General features: G+C 33.8%; 1 protein-coding gene across 1 annotated transcript; it reads left to right on the top strand.

The window, feature by feature from the left end:
• The first annotated feature begins 13,661 nt into the window (after positions 1-13,661).
• Positions 13,662-24,215, top strand: LOC146937153 (DNAJ heat shock N-terminal domain-containing protein). Its single transcript, XM_085751601.1, has 20 exons — positions 13,662-13,929; positions 14,006-14,075; positions 15,647-15,689; positions 16,654-16,731; positions 16,859-16,943; positions 17,051-17,133; positions 17,938-17,995; positions 18,217-18,327; positions 18,834-18,891; positions 19,128-19,224; positions 19,673-19,708; positions 20,424-20,560; positions 20,731-20,801; positions 20,890-20,943; positions 21,114-21,256; positions 21,440-21,580; positions 22,632-22,871; positions 23,069-23,128; positions 23,431-23,685; positions 23,765-24,215. Exons 1-20 carry the CDS (start codon positions 13,773-13,775, stop codon positions 23,906-23,908), a joined length of 2,121 nt encoding a protein of 706 aa, XP_085607727.1. The 5' UTR covers positions 13,662-13,772; the 3' UTR covers positions 23,909-24,215.
• Positions 24,216-25,788: the final 1,573 nt, after the last annotated feature.

Here is a 25,788-nt window from a genome sequence, read left to right as displayed (position 1 = left end):
TCTTTCCTTGAGCTTCTGGAGTTACCCCTTTTGGCGAGAAACTTTCTGTTCTTCTTGGCCAGATATTGAAGTCTGTTTGAGAGCATGGCCATTTCAGCAGCATCTGGTTCAGAATCTGAACTTGACTTTTCTTCTTCTTCAGATTCAACCACTTTGAGAGCTTTTGATGACTTGCCTTTGGATGGAAGAGCTATTGATTTACTCTTCTTAGTAGACTCATGTTCATTAAGACTTAACTCATGAACTTTGAGAGAACTAACAAGATCTTCAACACTTAAAGTGTTTAAATCTTTAGCTTCCTCAATGGCAGTCACCTTTGGTCTCCATCTGGCAGGTAAGCTTCTGAGTATCTTGCTTACATGATCAGAAGCAACATAGCTCTTCTTTAGAATCTGTAGCCCAGAAACTAAGGTTTGAAACCTTGAGTACATCTCCTCAATAGTTTCATCATCCTTCATCTTGAATAACTCATACTGATGTACAAGCAGGAGAGCCTTTGCTTCTTTGACCTTCTTGCTCCCTTCATAATTTGAACAGAGAGAAGCAAACATAGCTTTAGCAGTGGATTTGTCACTCATCTTCATGTACTCTGCTTTGGGTATGGCAGTGACAAGAGCTCCTCTGATAATATGATGCTTCTTGTAGAGTTTCCTCAGTTCTGGAGTATGTTTCTTTCTATCCACAGCAGCTCCTTCTTCATCAAGGACTAAATCACCAACACCATCTTCCAGAATATCCCATAATTCTTCATCTAGGCTCATGATGTAACTGTAAAAGTTGGTCTTCCACCAAGAGAACTCTTCAGCATCTCCATTGAACTTTGGAACTTTTCCAACACTGGATTTCTTACTATCACTATAATCATGTGAGACATTTTTATAGCTAGTATCACCAGAACCAGTAGGAGGAGGAGTAGACATGTTTTTCTCAGATCTTTGACTGTTGCACGGTTAAGTGTTACACAACAGACCAAGGCTCTAGATACCAATTGAAGGTGAGAAAAACACAAGAAGGGGGGTTGAATTGTGTTTTTAAAAAATTCTTCGTTTCTCCTAAACAACTGAACACACTGATCAGAAGCTAAGTGAGACAGCTTCTGAAGTGATGATCAGAATCTAAATGCAGCGGAATAAAACAGAGAGAGAGAAGAAGAACGACACAAAGCAATTATACTGGTTCCTTCCACAATCCAGAAGTAGTCCAGTCCCCCTTGCACTTCCAAGGAGATTTCACTAAGAGTAATATCTGATTATAATTGCTCAAGCACACAAGCAAGAGACTTCCTTTGCTCAAGCACACAAGCTAGAGACTTCCTTTGCTCAAGAACACAATCAAGAGACTTCTTGCTCAAGCACAACTGCAAGAGACTTCCTAACTAAACAAAATTACACAGAAAATTGTTTAAGGTTGAACACTTGATATAAAATCAGAGGTGCTCACAATACAAATCAGATACAGACTCAATGGACTTAAGAATTTCTAAGATATGACTTGAGACACAGAAATTCTAAGTGAATGTAGAACAGTTTCAGCAGATGTTTTGGCACTTGTATAAATGTTGTGAGTCTTTCGTTCAGCGTTCTTGCATTACCAAATCTCTAGGTCTTTACTCCTTTATATAGAGGTGTGAAAGAGACGTTGTGAAATTGCCAGCACACCAAAGAGTCGTTGTTGAAGCTTGATCTTTCACCAATGATATTTTGCCTGATTTGGTTGTTGTCCTATGAAGAACCAATTTGAAATCCATTCCTTATCCAAAGGAACATCTATGCAGGCGAGACCGTATTCTGGAGTTGTTTTCTTGTCTTGTAGCGGGGACACAAAACAGAGTAGTGGAGAAGGTGGTTGTACAGTTCGTACAATAGTACAATGTCAACTCTTTCGTCCAAATTGCAAGCACATGCCTTCAAACACCTTTGAAATGACCGTTGCAATGTTCCACTAATTTTCTGCTGTGTTTTCGAATCCAATAGACAGCTTTTGCAATGTAGATTCTTCAATCTTTGAATCTTCTGCAAATCCAGTTGATCTTCAGCTTCTGGTGAAATGACTTCTGATGAGGCAGCTTCTGATGATGCAGCTTCTGATGAAGCAGCTTCTGATGGTGCAGCTTCTTCAGCTTCTGATGATGCAGCTTCTGATAATGTGGCTTCTGGACCTCTTGTCTTCAGGAGCACTATTCTTCAGGAGCGCTTTTACTATCTTCAGGAGCAGCTTGACTTTAGGAGCGCTTTCACTTTCAGGAGCGTATTGCCTTCAGAATCACCTAAGCTTCATTTTCTTTTGCTCTTTATTTGCTCATTCAGAACCAATTAATGATGTAACTTTTTAACTGTGGTCCTGTACACTTGAACAAATATTAGCTAGTCCAATTTACAATTTTTAATACCTTGTTATCATCAAAACTCTTTAAGGTTCATTGTTAAACGCATTTTGTTCCAACATAACATTCTATCATTTCTTGCAAAAACAAAATCAAAATTTTTACAAAACACTAAACTTAAAAAATTCTAGTTTAAGTGAAAAAATCTATCATACCAACATAATTTAAGTGAAAACTTACTTGTTCTTGTTGTTGGAGTGTTGTTTGACTTGAAGTTGAAGGAATTTAGGATTTGGGTAATTTGAGAGAGATTTGATTGGAAATGAGGAAATGAGGCTCTGCCTGGGCATATAACAGTACGTAGCGTGAGTTAACTCAAGCAGTACATGTTAACTCACGCAGGGGCAATATGGTCATTTCACTTGGGAATGAGCAAAAAAGTTTGGGTAAAGAGCATAATTCATAGCAAAAACTTGATAGATCTAAACAAAGGTTCTAATACCTTGAAGAAATTTGGGGCCTAACTCAGCCTTATAAAACCGGCTTCTGAGGTGATGATTACCCCCACTTATAAACACATTTCCAGGTCATCTTTTGTCTGATTTGAGACTTGGCTTTTTCGCGGTACATGTATATAAATGATGGGTGACCCGATCGATAGGCTCTGATACCATCTTAAAAATCGTGGTTCTGTCTAACACAACCCTACAAAACCAATTTGTGAGGTGATGATTGCCCGCACTTATAAACACATGTTCAGGCCATCATTTATCTAATGTATGACTATTTAACGCTAACGATGCCAAAGTGAAGGGAAAAGATTACAAATGATGTTATAGTGAAGGGTTCTGTTACTATCTAGAAACAATAGGGATACCAAAGTTTGTTATGATATAATAATAATAGGAATTGGTTTGTCTAACGAAGTTCGAGAAAAGAATGTTGTTGTGCTTGATGCTCCATTGCGGTGGAGATTGATCCTTCACGGTGGTCTTCACGACGGAGCAGAATTGTGTCTGCAAGCACGTTAGCACTATGATGCTCAAGTCAGTAAGAGAATGAGGTGGATATGTCAAAATGAGGTAAAAGTGAATCATACTTTGGGGGTGACGCTATGTCACCCTTATACAGGCGTGTAGGAGCATAACCATCTTCGTGAGATGTGACGCCTCTTCAGGAAGTGGTTAGAGATGGCTTGGACAAATCAGATGGATCTGAGGCGTGCTCTCATGCGGTGTCGCGCACAGAGCTTAGTCTATTCCATCGCCGTTGTGGGCCAGTCTTTATTGAGCCTTGGCTAACTGGGCATTGGCTTGTTCGGGTCTCATAGCCAGACTGGAACAGGAATGCTGTTATTATTTTAGTTTGTTACAATATAGTAATAATAGGGAATTTAGTGTTCTATTTTGTGTATAAATAGATCTCTGGATGCTTTTGAAAGGAATCGAGAAATAAAAAAAATATAATCAATGAATTTTAGAGCTTGGCACTGACTCGAAGAGTACAATATCATTTTATTTTAGATAAAGCAGTTTGGTCAATATTTTGTATCAGTGTCCACTACAGAGCTTGGCACTGACTCGAAGAGTTCAATATTTTAGATAAAGCAGTTTGGTCAATATTTTGTATCAGTGTCCACTACAGAGCTTGGCACTGACTCGAAGAGTTCAATATAATTTATTTTAGATAAAGCAGTTTGATCAATATTTTGTATCATTGTCCACTACATGAATTCAAACACTACATGAATTCAAACACTTTTACCAACTTAGTTACTAGAATATAGGAGTTAACTAGTTAAATTATTATTTTTTACTGATTGATGTTAGTTTTTAATATGTAATTATTAATCCCCTTGTCATGGTTCGAGCCGTGAACTTTTAACTCATTTATGATTCGAGCCGTGAACTTTTAACTCATTTAATTAATCTCATCCCAATCAACCGAGTTACCCATCCAACTCTCACTAGAGTTATTTAAATGTGTACGTAGGTAGTTAAATTTTGTTATTAGGATGTTAGTCGATTAATGCTCTAGTAGCTCTATATAAGAGCACAACCTGTATAATTTTGTTAAAGACACTAATTAGGATGATCCATTCAAAAAAGATTATAAGAAAAAAAGTTATTTAAAATAAATCATAAAAGTTGGGCTTAAGGCTACGTCTAACGTGGTGGTGGTAGCAAACAAGAAATAGTCAATATGGCAATGAATCCATCTATCAGATCACTTAATTTCATTCTTGTTCCAAACCTCAATGGTGAACAAAAGTCTAAAACTCTCTTATTGAGTACTAGCGAAAAGATGGGTACTCAAGTGTTCGTTTTTCACACTTTTTATTATGTTAAAGTTTGAAAATTATGAACGGTGTTTTTTTATGAAATTTGATTAAGACTAAAAATATAAATGTTTGTTGCTTTCAAGTTATAACAAACCAAACTAATCATGATTATCTTATTTTAATGCACCAATAATATACATAAAAAATATAATCTAAATTCTTTTTTTAACGACACCAACAACAATTTTATTATAGAAAAAGTTGTTTAATGGTATAATTAGAATGATGAAAAAGTAAGTATCAATATACTCATCTAGTTTGTTACATTTTTTAAAGGGTTAATAGGTTTTTACCCCTGCCATATGGGGGTCTTTTGGTATACCTCCTGTAAAAAAAACTTGGAGATTCCCCCTTGTAAAATGTAGATTCTCTGGTTCACACCCCCATGCCATTTGATTGGATAAATTAGCTTATGTGGCGTGCTGAAGTGTTATTTTATTTAGTTTAGTTTTTTTTTATTTCCACGTGGGACCAAAATAATTTTTTTACAAAAAATAATACTAAATACGTGAAATACCTAAAATACCCCTAATGCTAAATTAAAAATCCCAATTTCTTCTTCTCTTCTTCCCAGCGAGCCTCTTCTTCTCTTCTTCCCTTTTCAAACTCTCAACAACAACATAAATTTTTCAAACTCTCACCAGCTCAAAGAGAAATCCATAAGTAAGATTCAACACTAACAACACAAATTCAACACAAGTCCAAAAATAATAATCAAACAGTGACCTTTTCTTTCTTTCCTTACACAAATCCAGAACTGATACAGAAGAAAATAAGACTCCCACACTACTAACATAAACACACCTACATGAGGAGAAAAGTGTGACAACAGCTGGCACAAAAATCAGAAGCTAAAACACAGACAACACCACTGCCTACGCCACCAAGACACTCCCAGCACCAAAACAGCACACAAATCAAACCGAAAAACGTGAAATAGATCGTGAAAAAGAGAAGGTTGGTACAACACAACAAACGAGTGGGATTAAGAAATTTCTACATGTAGCTCTCACACACTTGGTAAAACAAGGTTGGAATATTCAGTGTCTCACACATATTTGGTTGCTGGCTTTTTCACTCATTGGATTAGATGGTGGTAGTTCTTGTACACTACCTAGAAATTGAGTTTTGCTTGTGGGAATGGAGATTATTTCTATGTTCGGAAAAATGTTGGTGATGATAGAATACTATTGAACAATATTAGCATATCCAATTGTTCTTCTTTGTTTATAAGTCTTAAGACAAGGTATTGGCTCTGGAAGAACAAATGAGAGCAATGAAATTCTACAAAGGAAGCTTATGTTGCAAGTTTTAAGTCTACGATGTTGTCTGCACATAGTACTGCTACAGATGTGTCTACGCTGGTTATATCTCCAAACAAGGAATGGATTTCAAATTATTCCCTCCTAGGACATTAACCAAATCAAGCAACAGATCATTGATGATGATCAAGCTTCAACATCAATTCTTTGATGTGCTGGAAATTCTACAACGTCTCTTTCACACCTCTATATAAAGGAGTGAAGACTTGAAGATTTGTAGAGACTTAACAACAATTTAACTTGTGCCAAAACTCTACTGAATTTTTTTGCACATTCGTTCATTTAGAATTTCTTATAAACTTTTATATCTTAGAAATTCTTGAGTCTTAAGAGTCTGTATCTAATTTGTATTGTGAACACCACTGATTGTATATCAAGTGTTCAAACCAAACAACTTTCTGTGTAATTTTGTTTGTTTAGAAGTCTCTTGTTTTTGTGCTTGAGCATTGGAAATCTCTTGCATGTGTGCTTGACTATTTGAAGTCTCTTGCTTGTGTGCTTGAGCATTTGTAATCAGATTCTGATTTTAGTGAACTTACCTTGGAAGTGCAAGGAGGACATGACTACTTCCGGATTGTGGAAGAAACCTGTATAATTTCTTTGTGTCTTTCTCTATCTTTACTTTATCTGCTGCATTAGACTCTGAACATTGTCTTAGGATTTGAACTTTATCAAACTATGAGCTCTGGACTTAGTTTAAAAAGAAGAAAAAGTTAACACAATTCAACCCCCCATTCTTGTGTTTTTCTCACCTTTTGTTGGTACCAAAGCTTCGGTTATGTTTTCTTAGCACTTAACAGTGTAACATAACAAGATCTGAGAAAAACATGTCAACTGGTGGTGGAAGTGGTTCAGGTGTTTCTAGTGGTGTTGCTATACCATATGATTATGGTACTGATGACAAGTCATCTGGTTCAAACAAGCCTCCAATGTTCTATGGAGATCCTGATACCTTCTTCTGGTGGAAAACCGAGATGTATAGTTACATCATGGGTTTAGATGAAGAACTATGTGGATGTCCTTGAAGATGGTGTCAGTGATTTGGAATTAGATGAAGGAGCTGCTGTTGATAGGAAGAAACACACTGCTGCTCATAAGAAGATGTATTAGAAACATTACAAGATCAGAGGCATTCTTGTTGCTTCTCTACCTCACAAAGAGTATTTGAAGATCAATGATAAAACAAGTGCTAAAGCAATGTTTGCTTCTCTGTGCTCTAACTATGAAGGAAACATGAAAGTCAAAGAAGCTAAAGTTACTATGCTAGTTCATCAGTATGAGTTGTTCATGATGAAAGAGGATGAGGACATTGAGACTATGTACTCAAGGTTTCAGACTCTAGTCTCTAGACTTCAAATTCTGAAGAAAAGTTATGTAGCTTATGATCATGTGAACAAGATACTAAGGAGTTTACCTATTAAATGGATACCTAAGGTGACTGCTATTGAGGAAGCTAAGGATCTAAACACTTTAAGTGTTGAAGATCTTATCAGCTCTCTTTTGAACAAGAACCGGTTAGAAAGCCTAAATCTATTGCACTTAAGTCTAAAGGAAAGTCTTCAAAAGCTCTCAAAGCAAATGAATCTGAAGATGAGTCTCCTGCTAGAGATTCAGATGAAGATCTTATTGTTGTTGAAGAGATGGCTATGCTCTCCAATAGACTTCAGTATCTGGCAAGGAAAAATAAGAAGTTCTTGGGCAGAGGCAGTGGTTACAAAGGATCATGAAAGGAAGATCAGAAGGGTTGTTTCAACTGCAAGAAACATGGTCACTTCATTGCTGATTATCCTGACTTGCAGAAAGAGAAAGCCAAGGAAAAATCAAAGAAACCAACCTTCAAATCCAACAAGTTCATAAGATAGATCAAGCAGAGTCTAATGGATACTTGAGAAGATTTATACAATGAGTTAGGGTCTGAAAAAGATGAAGCAAATGTGGCTATGGGGTTAGTGGCTACCATGGCTTCTGATGCAGAATCTAGAACAGACTCTGAAGATGAAAATGAGGTATATTCTAATATTCCCAGAGCTGTGCTTATTGAGTCTCTTAAAGAGATTCTCACACACTTTGAAAACAGATCCAATGAGTTGAAAGATTTAAAAGAAAAATATGTTAGTTTATTGAATCAACATGAGAAAACTCTCTTGGATCTAGAAGAGTCAGAAAAAGAAAATGAGAGTTATGACTTTATTGTTAGAAACTATGAAGCTAAACTCAAGTATCTTTGTCTGAAACTAAATGATAAGTGTAATGAGAAACCTTTAAGTAAACAAGAAATTGTTCTTGAGGATTTTATTATGACTAGTATTGACAGGAGTAAAGTAGCTTCTATGATTTATAGCATATACCAGAACAATGGTAGAGGACTTGGTTTTTTAGAAGGGATACCTATTGGAATCAGTCTTAAATCATGTTTTGAATGCATTAAGGAAAGGTTTGAAAACTTACTTTGTGCCTGAAGCTGTTGAATCTGAAGTTGTGATCCAGTCAGAACCTGAAGCTTCTGATTCTAAGACTGTGAATATTTCAGAGTCAAAGAATCTTGAGTCTAAGGTTATGTCTAACTCTGAATATAAGACTCCAAAGATTCAGATTCTGAAGAGGCCAGAACCTAAATCTCAGGTTCTAAAGAACTCGGAGTCTGGAGTCTTAAAGTCTAAGTTTTCGAGGATGGAAACAATTGTTTCATGGGATTCCAGATCAAATGGTGCTAAACCTAAAGTCTTGAATGGACATAAGCCACTTAACTTCAAGCACAAGGCAGAAAAGAAGACTAAATCCTTCAGGACTAACCCTAAAGGACCCATAAAGATATGGGTACCTAAGTCTGAAATTCTTGATGCTGCAAATTTGCTTAAGAGGAAAGGAAAAGCAGAGGTTATGGTACATGGATAGTGGCTGCTCACGACACATGACAAGAGAAAGGTCTATGTTCCTAACCCAAACAATGAAAGAGGGAGGAACTGTGGGATTTGGAGAAAACCAGACTGGCAAAATCATTGGTATGGGAACTATTGGTAACTCTTCTATCTCTATTAATAATGTGTGGTTTGTTGACGGACTTAGACATAACCTACTTAGCATTAGTCAGTTTTGTGATAGTGGTTATGATGTGATGTTTGATAAGAACAACTGCACAATAATCAACAAAAATGATAAATCCATAGTGTTTAAGGGAAAAAAGTAAAAATAATGTCTATAAAATTAATTTTTCAGAACTGGCTAATCATAAGGTAGTTTGTCTTCTATTAGTGAGTGATAAGAAATGGCTGTGGCACAGAAGGTTGTGACATGCTAACTGGAGATTAATCTCTAAGCTTAGTAAGTTACAACTAGTCAGAGGCTTACCAGATATTGAGTATCACTCAGATGCACTTTGTGTTGCATGTAAGAAGGGAAAAATTGTGTAATCATCTTTTAAATCTAAAGACATTGTTTCTACTTCTAGACCCTTAGAATTACTTCATATTAATTTATTTGGACCAGTTAGCACTGCATCCATTTATGGAATGGATTAGTCATTGTTGATAATTACAGTAGATGGACTTGAGATTGCTTAGAACTAAAGATGATGCATATGATGTGTTTAGTAACATCTGCACTCAAGTAGAGTCTGAAAAAGAATTGAAAATTTTAAAAGTTAGAAATGATCATGGTGGAGAATTTGAAAATGAACCATTTGAATCTTTTTGTGAAAAACATGGACTTGTCCATGAATTCTCTTCTCCTAGAACTCCACAGCAAAATGGGATTGTAGAGAGCAAGAATAGATCTTTACAAGAAATGGCCAAAACCATGATTCATGAAAATAATTTGGCTAAACACTTCTGGGTAGAAGTAGTAAACCCAACATGTTATGCCCAAAATAGAATCTATATTCGAATTGGGATAATTGTTACCATTAATTTCTATGTTCTATCATTGGTGCTTTCATCATTAAACTCTCACTCCTTTTCAACCAACATTGCATCAATGAACTCCATTTCATCTTCAAACATACATTCATCTTCCAACTCTATTTCATCCATGAATTCTAATTCTCTCATACATGAGTCATATAGAGAAATTGATCAACGTATAGATGAATCATTCTGTAAAATCATTCAAGAATTTACAAGAATGAATGACACACTGCAAAGAATGATTGATTCTGAATTGTCCATCGTCGTGTCGGAATCTTCTATCACTTCAAAGACAGACTTGATTGTTTTGTGTCAACCGCATGTTATCGGATTCAACAACCCATAGAAGTGGTGATGCAACAAAGTGATATCAATGACAAATTGATTTCTCTACTAGAATCAACCGAAGTCAATTCCTCCAAACAAATATTAACGAATCATTCAGTTATATCTACCAAATTCATTGTTAAATTATTACTCATCAATGAAATTGACTCGTGGCCTAAACAAGCAGTTGCACTGCATATATGGGATACAACACCATATGATCCTAGTGGATATTATATTTGTGCAAATTACAACCTTGAGGACAAGGTTGTCGTGGACGAATGGAGTAATGATACTTGTGTAAGATAAAATATTAAGTATGCATTTATATGTAATATAAGTTATAAATTATGAGTATATATTAGTATTATGTCAATATTATATTATAGGGTTAATTTTTAATTATATAATAGGTAGTTATTAGTAGTAGTTTTATGAAGTTATTAGTAGTTATAGGAATTTAGTTACTTATTGATGTGTTATATTAAGGTTGTAATTTGCGAATGAATAATCAAGCAAAAATCTCTACTATGAAATCACTTTTTTCAACTTTAACTTATTCTTACCCCTACTATGAAATCACTCTTTCAAATTACATTGTCAAAATACATCTTTTGAAACAACTCGTGAAACCTCAAACTTAAAGTTGCTACCAAACAAGTTTATTTTTAAGGCTTCTCGACTTTTTTTATCTTAATGTTGCGAGCATTTTTTTTCCTCAACTTCAAGTGAATCAACATGCATTTGGTGCCCAAATTGAGTTGAGCAATCATATGCCTAGTCGTGAGGTGTGTTGGAATCGTAGATTATTTTCGTCATATGAGATTTATGAGCAATTGGGTAGTTGTGGGTTGTATGATTTCTTTTCCTTTCATGAATCATGTAAGTACTTAATTTAAATTTTTGAGCAATTGGGAAGTTGTGGGTTGTATGTTTATCTATCGATTTTGGGCTAAAGGGGATCAAAATGGGGATTTTTGGGATGATTTGAGGGTGATCCCGAGCCTAAAAATATGTTTTCCAGGCCATTGAATCGATTCAAGAAAGTTTGAATCGTATTAATCTGCATCTGGGCAATTTTGAATCGATTCATACATCTTTCAATCGTATCAATATTTCTCTCTGACTATTTGAATCGATTCAAAACGATGTGAATCGAATCAACCTTAAGTGTCTTAATGAAAATTGTAGATATGGATGTTAGTTTTCTTTTGCCTTTGTTTTCACTCCATTCGGACATCTAGAACTTGAGTTATGATCAAAATACTACATGTGGGCCATGTTGCGTTTTTCATAAAATTTCAGTATAACTTTTACAATGAACTATGAAACATCTATGAAAACAATAGTGGCTAAGATTATATAAATAATGGATATGGTTAATTGATATGTGATCAATGCTTGCCTTGGATTGAATTGTTTTAAGTGATTTTGAGACAAAATGGAATCTGTTTTGGAACTTGAAAATGCGTTAGAATGAGATAGTGTTTTCAAAATGAGTAAAAGTCGTGATGCTTGAACTAATGTGATGTTGGACATAAGAATATCATGTGTGAATGATAAGTATGTATGAGCATGTAACTTAGGATATGTGAATATTGGAAAATCGAATAAAGTAGTGAATTGATGAATTATGGAATGTTGGCTTGTAAATGGTTATATGATGATGAGTATTTAATGATGTGAATGTGATGAGTAATGTTTGAGCTAGTTAATGATATGTGAATGGTGCATTGTTTAACAAAGTGTAAATTGTCTAATGATGATGATGATATAATGACATTGATATGATGATAATGATATAACGATGATGAAAATGATGAAGATGAAATAGTGACGGTGAATATATGACGATGTTGTTGATGTTAGTTGTCGAGTCATATGAATTTATGCATTGTCGAGTCGTAATGAAATGTTCATGCATTCATGCTTAGTCCAAGTGACAGTGAAAAGTGATGGTGGGATCACTCAGAAACATACCTCTGATATCCAAAACGGTACCACATGCATATAGAGTCGAATTAGAACATTGCATGCATATGAGTCTATGTGGAAGTTGTGTACTTTACTATGTGAATCTATGTGAAAGATGCGTATATGAATATGTGTATCTATGTGGAAAATGTGTGATTTGACGATGATGATGAAGTGTGAATGCTATTCCACTTGGTGATAATTTGATGATGTGAATACTTGTTTATATACTTATTCTGAGATATGATGTATGACATTAATGTTTCTAAGACTGTTTTCGCTACGTGTGGAAAATGGTCGCTTACATCCTTGTAGTGGAGATTTGAAGGTTGAGGACACATAGTTGTCGTGAGTTTCCCGAGGACAGCTTGGAGCCTATTCGTCTTTTACCTCTTTGATTTTGAAGTCTTGTCTAGTTGTGCTCTGATTAGGACTGTTGGAATTTTATTTATGTTATTTTATTATGTTTGAGGAACCTTGAGTTCATTTTGATGATGTACTTATTATGAGATATGATGTATGACATTAATGTTACTGAGACTTATTTTTGCTGTGATTTGATATTTTACGACGGAGACTTGATATGTGTTGAAAATTGAAGAGTATCACCTTGATATGTTCTTATAATCGTTGAATTATTACTTTAAATAGTATTTGGGGTTTAAGGGTGTTACACTATCCACCACAGTTTTTGGAATCAACATCAAAATCCACAATACGCAATTGAAGATCACGAACCCATCTGAGAGCCGATAACAGTCTTAAGGCCTCCCCCAAATCTACGTCAAGGAGTGGAGTCGACCACTATGTTTTGGCCAACACAAAACGGTCATCTTCATCCTGAATACACATGTCAATTCCAACTCTATTCGGCGCATGAAAAATGAAGCATCAATATTACATTTACACCTTCTAGCAGGTTTTTATATATTGCAATAAAATTACCCTTTATTTAAACTGTTTTATTTACTGTCCTCGTGAACTTAGCTCAGTTGGTTGGGACAATGCATAATATATGCAAGGTCCGCGGTTTAAACTCCGATCACCACAAAAAAACTATTTTATTTACTGTTTTATCAATTTTATAATATTAATCAAAATATTAATTAAAAAACAAATCCCTTTACAATAGGAACAACACCACTACGTCTACAATAGAAACAATATTAAATAATCTTATTTTTTTTTTATAAAGATTGATATCTATTGTTTTTATTTACGACAAACGCGTACAATAAAAAGAAAGTAGTGTCCATCTCAACGTTAGTATGAATAATGACGTATTCAATAATATTATTAAATTTTCTTAAAATTTTTTTTTATTAAATTTTGGTGTTTTTTCCTTTAAAAAAAGATATAATTGTTTTAATCGTTTGTTTTTTTTGAAAGGAAAAGATACAATTGTTGTTGAGAAAACACATTCTTCGAAGTTTGAGTTTGTTTAAAAAACAAAACAAAGTTAGTTACACACCGTGATGTTCTGCTCCTAGGATATAGTGAAACAAACAAACCACGGAGTCTATAAATACCTTCACACGATCGCTTATTCTCTTTCATCTGAATTCTGAATCACCACCACCACCATGTCTAGGGTTCCGACGAATCCTTCTCCACCTCCTTCATCATCTTCAATGGCTTCCATCATCAAAGTTTATGCACTTCCTCTTCTTCTCTTCTCTGCTGCTATGTTCTACCAGCTTTTTCTTATTCCCAATGCTTTTCCTCCTTCTCATTATGATGGTAACTAGTAACTACCTTTTTTTGAATTTTGCTTTATAGTAATTTTTTTGTTGAATTTTTGTTTTGGTGAATGCAGTTTTGAGAATTAAGATGTATAGTTCGATTGATGAGGTGAAGGAGGCTTATGTCAATCTTGAATCTAAATGGTAATTGAATTTTAGTTTGTTTCTTTGAATTTGGTTACTGTATAGTTTTATTCTTGTTTTGAATTTGACAACTTAAGATTAAAGGCTGTTTGGTATCAGACACCTACACGACACCGATAGATGTAGTGATTGTTTGTTTGTTTCCATGATGGGGTCGTACCATTGACCAAAAAATAGGATTTATAGCTTTTTAAAATCACGGTGGAGACACATTGACACGCGAGAAAAGCATACAAAACGCTAAATCATACATGCTAGTAGAGTGTAGTATCTGATTACTTCAATTTTTTTAAAAATGTTATCATTGTCTATGTGTCAGTATTGTGTCTGAAGTCTGAGCTTCATACCTTGACAATGCTTTGGAAAATGCTACATCCTTCTAGTGGTTAAGACTTAATACGAAATAAGTTTAATTTTGTCCTAAGATCACTAGAGGCAGAGGATGACCTAGAAAAACTATAAGAGAAACTATTAAGAAAGATTAGAGATTAATGAGTCGGACCAAAGTATGGTTTATGATAGAACTTAGTGGGAGAAGATTTAATGTCTTCGTGATAAGGCTTGGCCGACCCCACTTACTGGGATAAGGCTTGGTTGATGTTGTTGTTGTTGTTGCTGTTGTTGTATGCAATGTAAATGCAAGACTAGAGTTATCTAATGATCACCAGGACCTGGTCAATTTGAGATTTCAACAAGTCCAAACCTACGTTGCATTTTTTCAACTGTTAACCAAACATACACTGAATCTTAAGAAAATATATATGGTGTTGGACAAGGGGGGGTAGATTGTAGTTAAATGTTTGGTTTCTGTTTGGATTTGGTCTGTTGTAGATAAGTTGTGGCTATGTAATTAGTACTACTCAGTGCTCACTCTAATTAGCATGGGTACTGTAGCATTCTTATTTTATATTTTTCATAGTTACTTACCATAGATTGGTAGGTTACATTTGTTACAAGTCTAAGTAGGATTTGCTTTAAATTAGGAGTTCTATAGCATAAAATGGAGTTTGATTGTTGTAACAAAAGGTTTCTAAATTTTGATATATATTTGATATTTAATTTTTTTTTTGAAAGAACATCATAAATGCATATAATACTTTAATCACACTTAATTCATTTCTAAAAACATTTTATAGTGTCATTAATTTTAAGGGTAGTGTTAACTTGTGCCCTTAGGGCACATGTTAAGAAATCCAAAAAAAGAAATATACTCTTAAATTTTGTACACTCAATTCATTAAAACATTAAAAATTAAATTTAATGCACGCATTCCAATACATTATTTCTACATTTGGTTTCTAAACTTGTGCCTTAAGGGCACAATTTAACATTTCCCTAATTTTAAAAAGGAAAAGTAAGTCCTCCCCTCCAAACCCTCAATCCAAACATATCCTTAGTAAAGTAATTTTCAAATGAAGAACAACACTTTTTAATTATCAAGTAGTTTTGTTGAACACGTTGTCCTGTATTAGTTTGTTCTGAATATTAAAAACAAATTGTGGCATCTTTGACGACACTTTTATCAGCATCCTTGTTAACGATCTTATGCGACTATTTCCATGGTCTTTCAGGAATTCGGATGTGGAAGTATCTGATGTCCGCGAGTTTTTAAAGGTTAGTTTCATTTATGAGTTACGTAGTGTATCATTTGAATTGTTGTGTAATGCACTTTAATCCTCAAAGAGAAAGGTCTTTGATACATAGGAATAACTATGCCTATGCGGTAATGTGAAGTAGCCTTCTAGTAAATATGGCGCAAAGTGGCAAAAACTACAATTAGGATAATTCTACCCAGTTTCATTTTTGTCTGATTGTTGTTAAGTTTTTGTTTTGGACTTTTGATTTAATTTAGTTTATGCTGAATAAAGTATATTGTATTTCTTAAAGAGTAGACTCTGTTAAATCATTTGAGCATTGTAGAAAGACAGTTTTCCAAGAATGTATATCAGTGCAGTCATTTTGGTTCATAGGCATTGAATCCGTAATAGTCGGACACACACAGTTACAACCTTGACTTGTTGAACTGCGCTTTCTTAAAATAAATGTTGCATATACTATATGAGAAGTGATATGAAAAAAATAAGTGCTTTGTTTATGTATGAGAGGTTCAGAGCTATAGTTCAAATACGGTCTTTGCTAGTGAAGCTACCTTAGTGTGAATCAGTCTGCTGACAAAGCCCATTATTTTTAGCAAGATGAAACGATTGGTATTTGGTAGTATTGAAGTGAGAAAAAAGGAGTGATCTCAACTCTCAAACTGATTGTAGTTGTGATAATTGGATATCTTATAATTGTAACTTGAATTTGGATATCTTATATATCTCAACCGTTGAACCCTACAAAGCAATGTAACTCCTTTGAAAATGAAATGATGAAAATGTCTTGGATATTATAACACAGAAACATGTTACTAGAACTTCATTTGTACGTTGATATCGTCTTTTTCCTACCATATGCTCATGTCCTGCAATATGGTTCTGATGTCGTGTATGTTATTTATTTGGAAGCTGTCCTTTTATGAGACGAGTGTTGTTTATTTACTATAGTTTTGTACTTAATTTGCTATGAAATCTTACAGATTCGATATGCCTATGAGTTGCTGACTAATCCTTTATGGAAAAGAGACTATGACTTATTTGGCATTGATGAACAACTTGTGAGTACTTTTGCATTCTTTAAAACTCGAGTTTGTTCTATACAATTTGTTCTAAGAGTGTGTTTCGTTCTTGATATATTGTCGACTCCAATTTTTCTCAACTAAATGATATGATTTTTTATGCTAGCATATAATTGAGAGTGCCAACAAGCGTTATGCTGGGAAAAGCATTTCAGAATTGGACCTCCCTTTACTACACACCCCTTCCTCTGGTTAGTCAAGCCCTTCATCATAAATGACAGGAATTGTTTGTTGAATATTCTTAAAGGATTTATGACATGGAAATATTTTGACGCATACATTATTTATTATTTCTCAGAGTCTATTGATCATTCTACTAAAGTCATTACTGCAAGTGATTTCAAGTCTATATTACCAGATTCAAAGCCATGGCTAATTCAGGTACGTACAGCGTAGAATATGCTGATATATCGGAACTAATGATATCCGTTTGTGAAATTGTGTTGATTGTTTTCAAATTATGGTTAGGCCTAACCGATTTCCAAAATCCAGGCCATAGGGGTGAGGGCTGCCCACCACTAATAACCACTCTTTTGGTCATATTTAGTCACCTACGGGTGGCGCAACAACAGGATGGTCTAAAAACATATGTAGGATAGCATCATAGGATTTAGACTAAGTATAACTCAATCCCCAAAGGTAGCTCCTTGGGGTGAGGATTTATAACCAATATGATGCAAGTTTGTATTTGAGATTCTTGTTAAGTCTTTATGTTTTTAGGGATAGGAAAAGAAGGCAACATAAAATATATTGTTTTCATGCTAACATCTAAGCTAAGTGTTATGCCTATGAGCTGTTGTTTCCAGAATGCAACATTTTATCATTTTTGAAACATTGGGAACTGATGTAAGATCTTAATAATTTGTTCAACCTGAAGAATATTTATTCCAGAATACAGCATTTATTCCACATTAGACTAAGAACTATAACTGGGATTTGTTTTTAAGGGATTTGTTTTCATGTTGTCCGAGGCTTTGGAAACTATGACTTATGTTTGATCACATTTGTAAATCTGGAAGATATCAAGTTCATTTTTGGTGTAGTGAAGCTGCTCCTCAAAATATGGATTTGTTTGATCTTTCTGGCATAGACTATTTATCACCATTGTTGCCTGATTCTATAATCTTTAACTTTGTTATAATTTTTCTCAAAAAGTTCCTGAGTTATCATACATATATGTATCAGTTGTATTCATCGGGAAGCAATCGTTGTGCTGAGTTCTCTAAGTCCTGGAATAAAATTGGTATGTTATTTGATCACAAACTCCTAGTTAGGTACTATGTTTTCAAATGTGCTGTATAGTTTTCATTTTATGAACAGAACTTAAATATTGCATTGCATTTATGAGTTTTCTAATCTATAGTTTAAACATCACTCTATCTAAATGATATCCAAGCAATTTGTCAAATCAGTTACACACCAGTTTAAGGATAAGAAAATGCTGATTGTTTTCTTTGCTTCTAGCTTCTTTATTGGATGGATTTGCAAATACTGGTATGGTGGAACTTGGTGAGAAGGAGGTCTCTGTTTACTTTGCTGATAAAAGATCAACAGGAAAATCCTTTTTCAGAAATGGTATGTGCCGAGTAAAGTTTTTGTTTTCTGCCTTGCGTCAAATCATCCATTGCCTAGGTTTAAATAGTGTTTGGATTTCCACTCCTGTTATATTTGTAAATAAAAAATTATAGCATGAAGGCCGAAACACAATATAAGAAGCACTTATTTGCAGAAATTATAGTTCTATGTTCGTTGTAAAGATTGTTTCATTTTGCATAAATTAGACTAGTTTCAGACATGCTGTTAATTCTGACAATGTTGGGGTCTGTATATGCTTGTTTTGTATGAATGTAATAGTAATAGTAATAGTAATAGTAATATAAATGGTTTTGAAGTGGGTGGGGACATGTGTCCCCAGACCCATCAACATGGTTCCATCTATGACAAGCTCATATATGTTCATCTGAGCATTATTGCGCTATATAAATCATTTAATATGGTGAAGCCTTAGAAATTTGAGTTATTCTACTTGATTTCCAAATACATAAGTTGCTTGTCTTGACATATTGAATATATTTATCCAGGAATTCCATCTCTTTTTGCCATTCCCCCTGGATGTCGTTCTGCAAAATGCTTCAGTAGGTGAGTTTTATTATAAGACAAAGAAAATTGTTTCGATTTGATGACACACAATTACAATTTTGAAAATCCTTACGAGTTTGAAAATCCTTTTTGTTAACTAACTCACTCAGGATTATTAACATTTAACTTAGTTTATATAGTTGCCAATACGATACGTATCCTATATTGTGTATATGATACTTTCATTAGTCATATACTACAGCATGGAATTACAATACGTGATTTATATGTGTTAGGTTTGATGGTGAGCCTACGATTGACGCGGTCACAAATTGGTTTGCAACAACTGTATTGGCTTTACCTCAAATTAACTACTACACAAAGGAGTCATTGGTAATTTGTCTAAACTCTAAACTATCGTGTTCTTTTCTGTAAATGTATACGTGGAAAAGTTCTTTTCTGTCTCTACCATTTATGGTATATAAGGGAATTCTTTGTGCAAGTGAACATTTGCATTCTGCAGTGTTATGGGTAGTAGTTAATGTCATATTATTTAATGTCAATTCTAAGGGTTGAACAAAATCTCAATGTTGAAGCTCCTTCGTAAATTGTATATATATTACATTTAAAAAATAAATTAATAAATAATTGTAGTTTCTTCTGTCTTTTCAATCAGAAACACAATCACAATCACAATCGTATACTGTATGATGTTATATTTCAATTTCAGTTAAATAGTATATTGATATTGCTAATCGTTTGATTCCTATTATGTTTGCTTGTTCAAATTTCTATGTTTACTGATTGAAATATACCTGGAACTCTACTTATAATATTTCAGGTGGCAAATTTTTTCGGAAAAAGTAGTCATCATAAGGTAGAATTACTTTTCTCTTCTATTATTTATGTAAATGAATTTCTGTATTTTCATTTTCCCTAATTTTCTTAACATAAATAGTTTTCTTATCATTCCGCTGCTAGGTATGTTCTTATTTATTTTCTTTGTTAGCATTGTTGTTGATGTAAAGTACCAGTATCTTAATTATGTTAGTTAGCAAATTATTTTGTGAAGTTTTTTCGGAGTTTTCTTTTCATCGTTCTCTAAGGCGATTAGGCGGTCTATATAATGAAAAGTGGATAATATTTTGGAGTTTTCTTTTCATCTTCCTCTAAGGCGATTAGGTGGTCTACATAATGACAAGTGGATAATATTAAACCACAGTATTAATTTAGAGTTTTTATTCTCTTCCCTTTCTTCCTTATGTAAAACTCTAACTTCAACAAATACCAAATAAAACTCTAACTTCAACGAATACCAAATAAAACTCTAACTTCAACGAATACCAAATAATGTTTTTTTCCACTGGGCGGGTTAGCTTAACCGTGGAGTTCTTATGGCTGATTAGGTGGTCTATATCATGCTTATATCTCATTCCTATAATTTGCTGCTGGTACATTTTTGTTAATTATAAAAAACAATCGTGAAAGGCTTAGGGCAGTCGTAGACTCGTTATATGCTCTTTGATTCAGTGCATCTATGTTTGAATTTATTTGTTTCAAGTTGGGTTGAATTTTTGTGAACCATATTATAGGTGAAAGTAATATTTTTCTCAAAATCTGGGGAGCGTGCTTCTCCATTTATACGACAAGTAGCAAAAGACTATTGGGCTCATGCTTCATTTGCATTCATTCTCTGGCGGGAAGAGGAAGCATCCTATTGGTTGGGGGCGTAAGTTTCTATTTTCATTAAACCTAAACTGGAGGACAATGTTCTGCGTTACTTTTCCGATATAGAAGAAGCGCTGTGAATATTTTAAATAAATATTCATCAGCTTGTTGATTCACAGTTTGATGTAATAATTTATTGAATCTATTTTGTTTTTATTTCCTTAATATCAGATTTGGAGTAGAATCTACACCTGCTATAGTATTTCTTAAAGACCCAGGTGTCAAACCTGTTGTGCACCATGGTATGTTGATTCTTTGCCATTCTACCATAGATCCAATTGAATATACTTTAGTCTTCCTTTAACTGACTATCTGTGTTGTTTGCTGCAGGTTCAGTTAACAATTCATTGTTTTTGAGTATGATGGAAAAAAATAAAGATCAAGGTAGATAATTTAAAAATTTTCAAGTTCATTTGATAACTAATTTTTAATAACTAAAACATTCTTACCCACATTTGTTTTAGAAAAGTGGGGTGCGAGGTGATGCAACGAAAAAATTCATTTAATGGTATATTATGTTAGGATATTATTCATTATGACCTTTTTCTGTACAGAACTACCACAACTAAGGAGTGTGACATCGATGGAGCTAGGCTGTGATCCCCGTGGTTATTCTCGTGCTGGATATGATACAGTTATTTGGTATTGTGCTATTGCAGTGGGAAGGCCAAGCGTGGAGTTGAACAGAATGCGTGAAGTATGTATTTTATATTGTTTTTAACCTAACTTGCATGATATGTTCCTAAAATGAATTGTCTTTTGCTTTGCTTCCTCGTCAATATCAAATCACTGGTATTTTTGGTAGGGACCTGGGGCATTTGAGTTTTTAAACAAGCATGCATGTGTCAAATTTGTCAGATGTTGTAATATATGTCCATAGACTATTTGCAGGGTCCAAGAAACATTGGCTAAGCAAAGTGAGGTAGATGCATCATCTGAAAATGAATCCTTGGCTCCAGTCGTGGATGCATTTAAGAGAAAGCGGTTGACGTTTGCTTGGCTTGACAGTGAAAAGCAGAAGGTAATTTTTTTTCGTTGGTTAATTGATACTCAATTTCTTTTTGTCATAGTGTTACACAAAGCTGAGACTAAGCATCAGTGAATGAATTTAATAGATATGTCTTCAGAATATGTTTTTAATGATGCCAATATTATTTGAAAATGACCTATGATAATCAAGGAAACATTATTCTAAGTTGCTTCCCTGTCTTGTCTAATGTCAATGTTTAATCTTCTATATGGTGGTTGTGTATAACACATCCATTTGAACTTGTCATTTGATTTTACTTCTAAATTGTTTTATGAAAATGGTTTAGCATGCTTATTCGTAATTTTTTTTATCACATACAATTTCAGTGTTACATGGTCATCTTTAACAAGACTTACTTTTTAGGATGACATACTAGTTGTGTAAGATGTATCATTTCTGTGCTATTGTACGTTACACATGGTTTGTTGATTAGCGTATAGAGCCTTGTGGTATTGGTACTAGTGTTAGTCCCCTTCATAGTTTGTGAATGAAAAGTTGGGCATTAGTATGTGTCTAGAGGCATTTGAAAAAGCATGAGTTCCATACTCAGCAGAGAAACTAAAAGATCAAACAATTTAGATAAACGGAATCATAAAATTTGATAATTCTGATATGTTCGTGATCTATATACATAGACCCAAATATACAGGACCCACTTAGAGGAAGAGTTAGTTGTGAAGTGGAGCTGGATTCTAGGAATTCAGTTAGAGGGAAGGGGAATATATTGTGTACGAGAGGGTGGTGGTGAGAATCATGCTTGTTAATTTCCAAGAATTTGTTAGGAGAATCATTTCTCTGTACGACCTACAGGCTCTGGACTATCCTTTACTAGTTGCTGAACAAGCCACTGTTCTCCTTAATTGAGTGGCTCCTTAATCTTTGATGCCTATTGAATTTAGATGTAAGTGGAAATATGTGATTGTACTTGTTGTAGCATCTGCACATGGCAGACCTACTTCCTATAACTTTAAAACATTTTTCAATGAGAGTTTACTTAAATTCTTTTGGTGTGTTTCAATTTTTTATTTTTATTTTTATTCAGGACTATTGCCAATTTTACCTGGGTGAAGGTGCAAGTGAAGCCACTTGTGGACAACGGAAGGGCATGACTGATATTCCTCGGTTGCTTGTTATTCGTTACCTAAGGAATAGTAGTGCTCTTGATACGAGGACACAGGATCTTTCAAAGTGGAAATCATTACTGGTCCAAGATTTAATCGATGATACTGATCAGGCAGGGCAGTTTGTAGCTGGGTACAAGGGCACAGCCGATGATTCAGAGGTTTGCTGTTTTACAATCAAATTTTTTAGATAGAGAAGTGGTGCTAGCATTTCCTGAATCATTGCAGGATTAATTTGACATTTTTTTTGTAACTCACATAAATGTATCTGTTGCTGTGAGATTACTTGTCTACAACTACATAGATGTAATGCACAACTCTCTTACCGATATTTTCCATTTTTTTGTTTTTCAAGCAGATAACCCAATGGCTTTCAAATATAATAAAAGATGGTGACTCCAGAGATTTGCCTTTCTTTGTAAGTCTTTTTAACTTGGGAAGTTTTGTTTCTAAGCCTTGTTAGAATATACAGAAATATCTTGTATCTTATATCTTATACTATGTTTGAGTATTTTAGTTTCTTATCATAAGATTAGTTTCTTATCATAGTGAATTGTATTTGAGTGTGATTTTGTTTAGTAGTGCTTTTCATAAGTCTCATGATTTCCAATATTACCTTTATTTATAATGTGCAGGTTAATACTTTGAATTAAGAAATAGTTGTTGATCGCATAACTTATGTATATTTTTCTCATTATGCAATACCTTGTCTCTTTGCAGACACTCAGAACTCCTAAGCTTGTTCCAGATGACACAGAACCTATTTGGTCTAAAACTGCACAACAGATTCCTTTCAAAAATATTAAGCAGCAAATTCTTGGTGTTGTTGGCGGACTTTCTGTGTACCTCGATGATCCAAGAATCGGTCCTTTTCTGCTTTTGGCAGCCTTAATTTCTCTGGGCACCATATGGCTTAGAAGAAGCCAACAAGTTCATCTATCTCAGTCAAAACAACCAACTCAACCAAGTTCCACGGTAAAGTTTTGTTTCGATATGGTTGTCTTGTCTTGCATATTTTTATAATGAAGAAATAATTGTAAATTTTTGCTGACAGGAGCCTCCCTCCCACGATGAAAGAAAACCGAGACCAACTGACCGGGTCCAGAGACCGTCCGGTAAAAAAGCACCCCCTTCCATGACAGATTTCGAACCATCTGATGCTTACCAGATGCCACTTCCAGACTCTGATTCCGATTAGTTTCAATTTGGTTTCTCCTTAAAGGAAAGGAGTTTTCATAACATAGTGTTTACATAGTCTAAAGTTCAATGAAGCTCTTGCATTTTGTTCTTGAGAATGCAACCATGTCAACAAGTGATTAGGACCCTTATATCAATATATTCCAAAATCGATACATTTGTTTTATAATGTGTATAAAAATGAGATAGAGTTTTTGACTGTTCCAAACATAACTTATTTGATTCTTCAACCAACATCATGTAAAAAGCTTACTGGAAATTCATTTATTAGTATGTTTGTTGCTAATGAGATTGAGCAAATTTCTATATGTTTTAATGAGTAAATTTATTTTTCCTTTATATTACTATCAATTTAATTTGATGTTATTTGTCGAAAATATATCAAAATATGCGGTGTGTAATCAAAGTTTACAAAAGTAAAAAGTAATTTATATTTGTTTCAGAATTCAATATTATTTTGATATTTTAAGATCTAATAATAGTAAATAATGTCTATACTAAATATTATTTTCAACATATATTAGTCATTAAATTATTCTTTTTTTAAAAGTTCCTACGCTAATGGGTTGACTCTAGTGAAAGGGGCTGGACTCTCAAAGTAACGAACCAAAGGTTAAATTCCGAGTGATGAGATATCCACATTTAAGGGCGGACACACATCAAATTAAATTACTTTCATACTGTGAAAAAAGAATTATTATTTTGCATTATTCTTTCTCAACACACTTAAAAGATTTCTATTTAAATTTTGTTTTAGGTCTATAAATACATTGGATCCACGTTGAAACTCACCATCAAACCAATTGATTAAATTTCGTTTTAGGTCTATAAATAACTCATAATTTCTCTTTTTTCATTCACAATTGATTATATTTTTTAATCTGCATGAAATTGGCAAAATGATTTATAATTTAGAACGGAGGGAACAATGAAAACGTTAACAACATATTAAAGTATATTGGGAAGAAGGGATAATTAAAAAAAAAAAAAGAGAGAGACTTCCAGTCTTCCATAATAGAATATGCACGATATGAAAGTGTATTTTCAATCAAGATCAGCATGTGCTTACAAAGAAATTTTTTAGTACAATTATTTGTTTTTACTAAAGGGACTACCTTTCTCAAATTACAAATGATTTGTGCAGAAAGAGAAATATTCTCAGACCATTGTTTTTTATGTACATCTCCAAATATTTATGCTCCATATACTAAATGACAAGAATTAAAAAAGTTGGTTACTTTATTAAATTAGAATATATGCTCCAAGTTGGTTAGTTTATTAAATTAGTTAAACTTCATATTATTTTCACACTAGTGTCTTGTGTCCATCTGTCCACTTCTTCTATTGCGCTAATGGATGTATATATCTAAATAAAAGTGGTAGGTTCAAAAAGAAAATGTTACTTTCAAATGGTAGCTATTACATGAATAAAGATATATAAATATATAGTAAGAGAATAAGAAATGATTAGAACACAGAGTAATTGCTATTTATTAATACAAATAGTTTTAAACATAAGATAATAGTCATATCTCTCACCTAACACACTTGCATATTATCTAAAGATGCTCACAATAAAATAGAAATATAAATGAAATATAAGAAAATTATAATATCACCCGTTATCTAAAACCTTTCACTGTGATTCCAAATACACGATTAAAAGGTCCTCGTGAGCTTAGCTCAGTTGGTAAGGATAATGTATAAAATATGCAAGGTTCGGGGTTCAAACCCCGACCACCACAAAAAAAAAAAAAAATACACGATTAATCTCTTTAGCCCTTTCCCTTGCAAAAATAATTTCATTAAGACTATAGGCTACACCAAAGAGACATTGTTTTTTGCAAAAGAGAATTAGCTTATGTTTTTTTGACAAAGAAT

This window comes from Medicago sativa, chromosome 3, assembly GCF_051527215.1.
Source record: "Medicago sativa cultivar Bolivia chromosome 3, Bolivia_mono, whole genome shotgun sequence".
Taxonomy (NCBI): domain Eukaryota; kingdom Viridiplantae; phylum Streptophyta; class Magnoliopsida; order Fabales; family Fabaceae; genus Medicago; species Medicago sativa.
The sequence above is the reverse complement of the archived record's forward strand: the minus strand, read 5'-3'. Positions and strand labels throughout refer to the sequence as shown.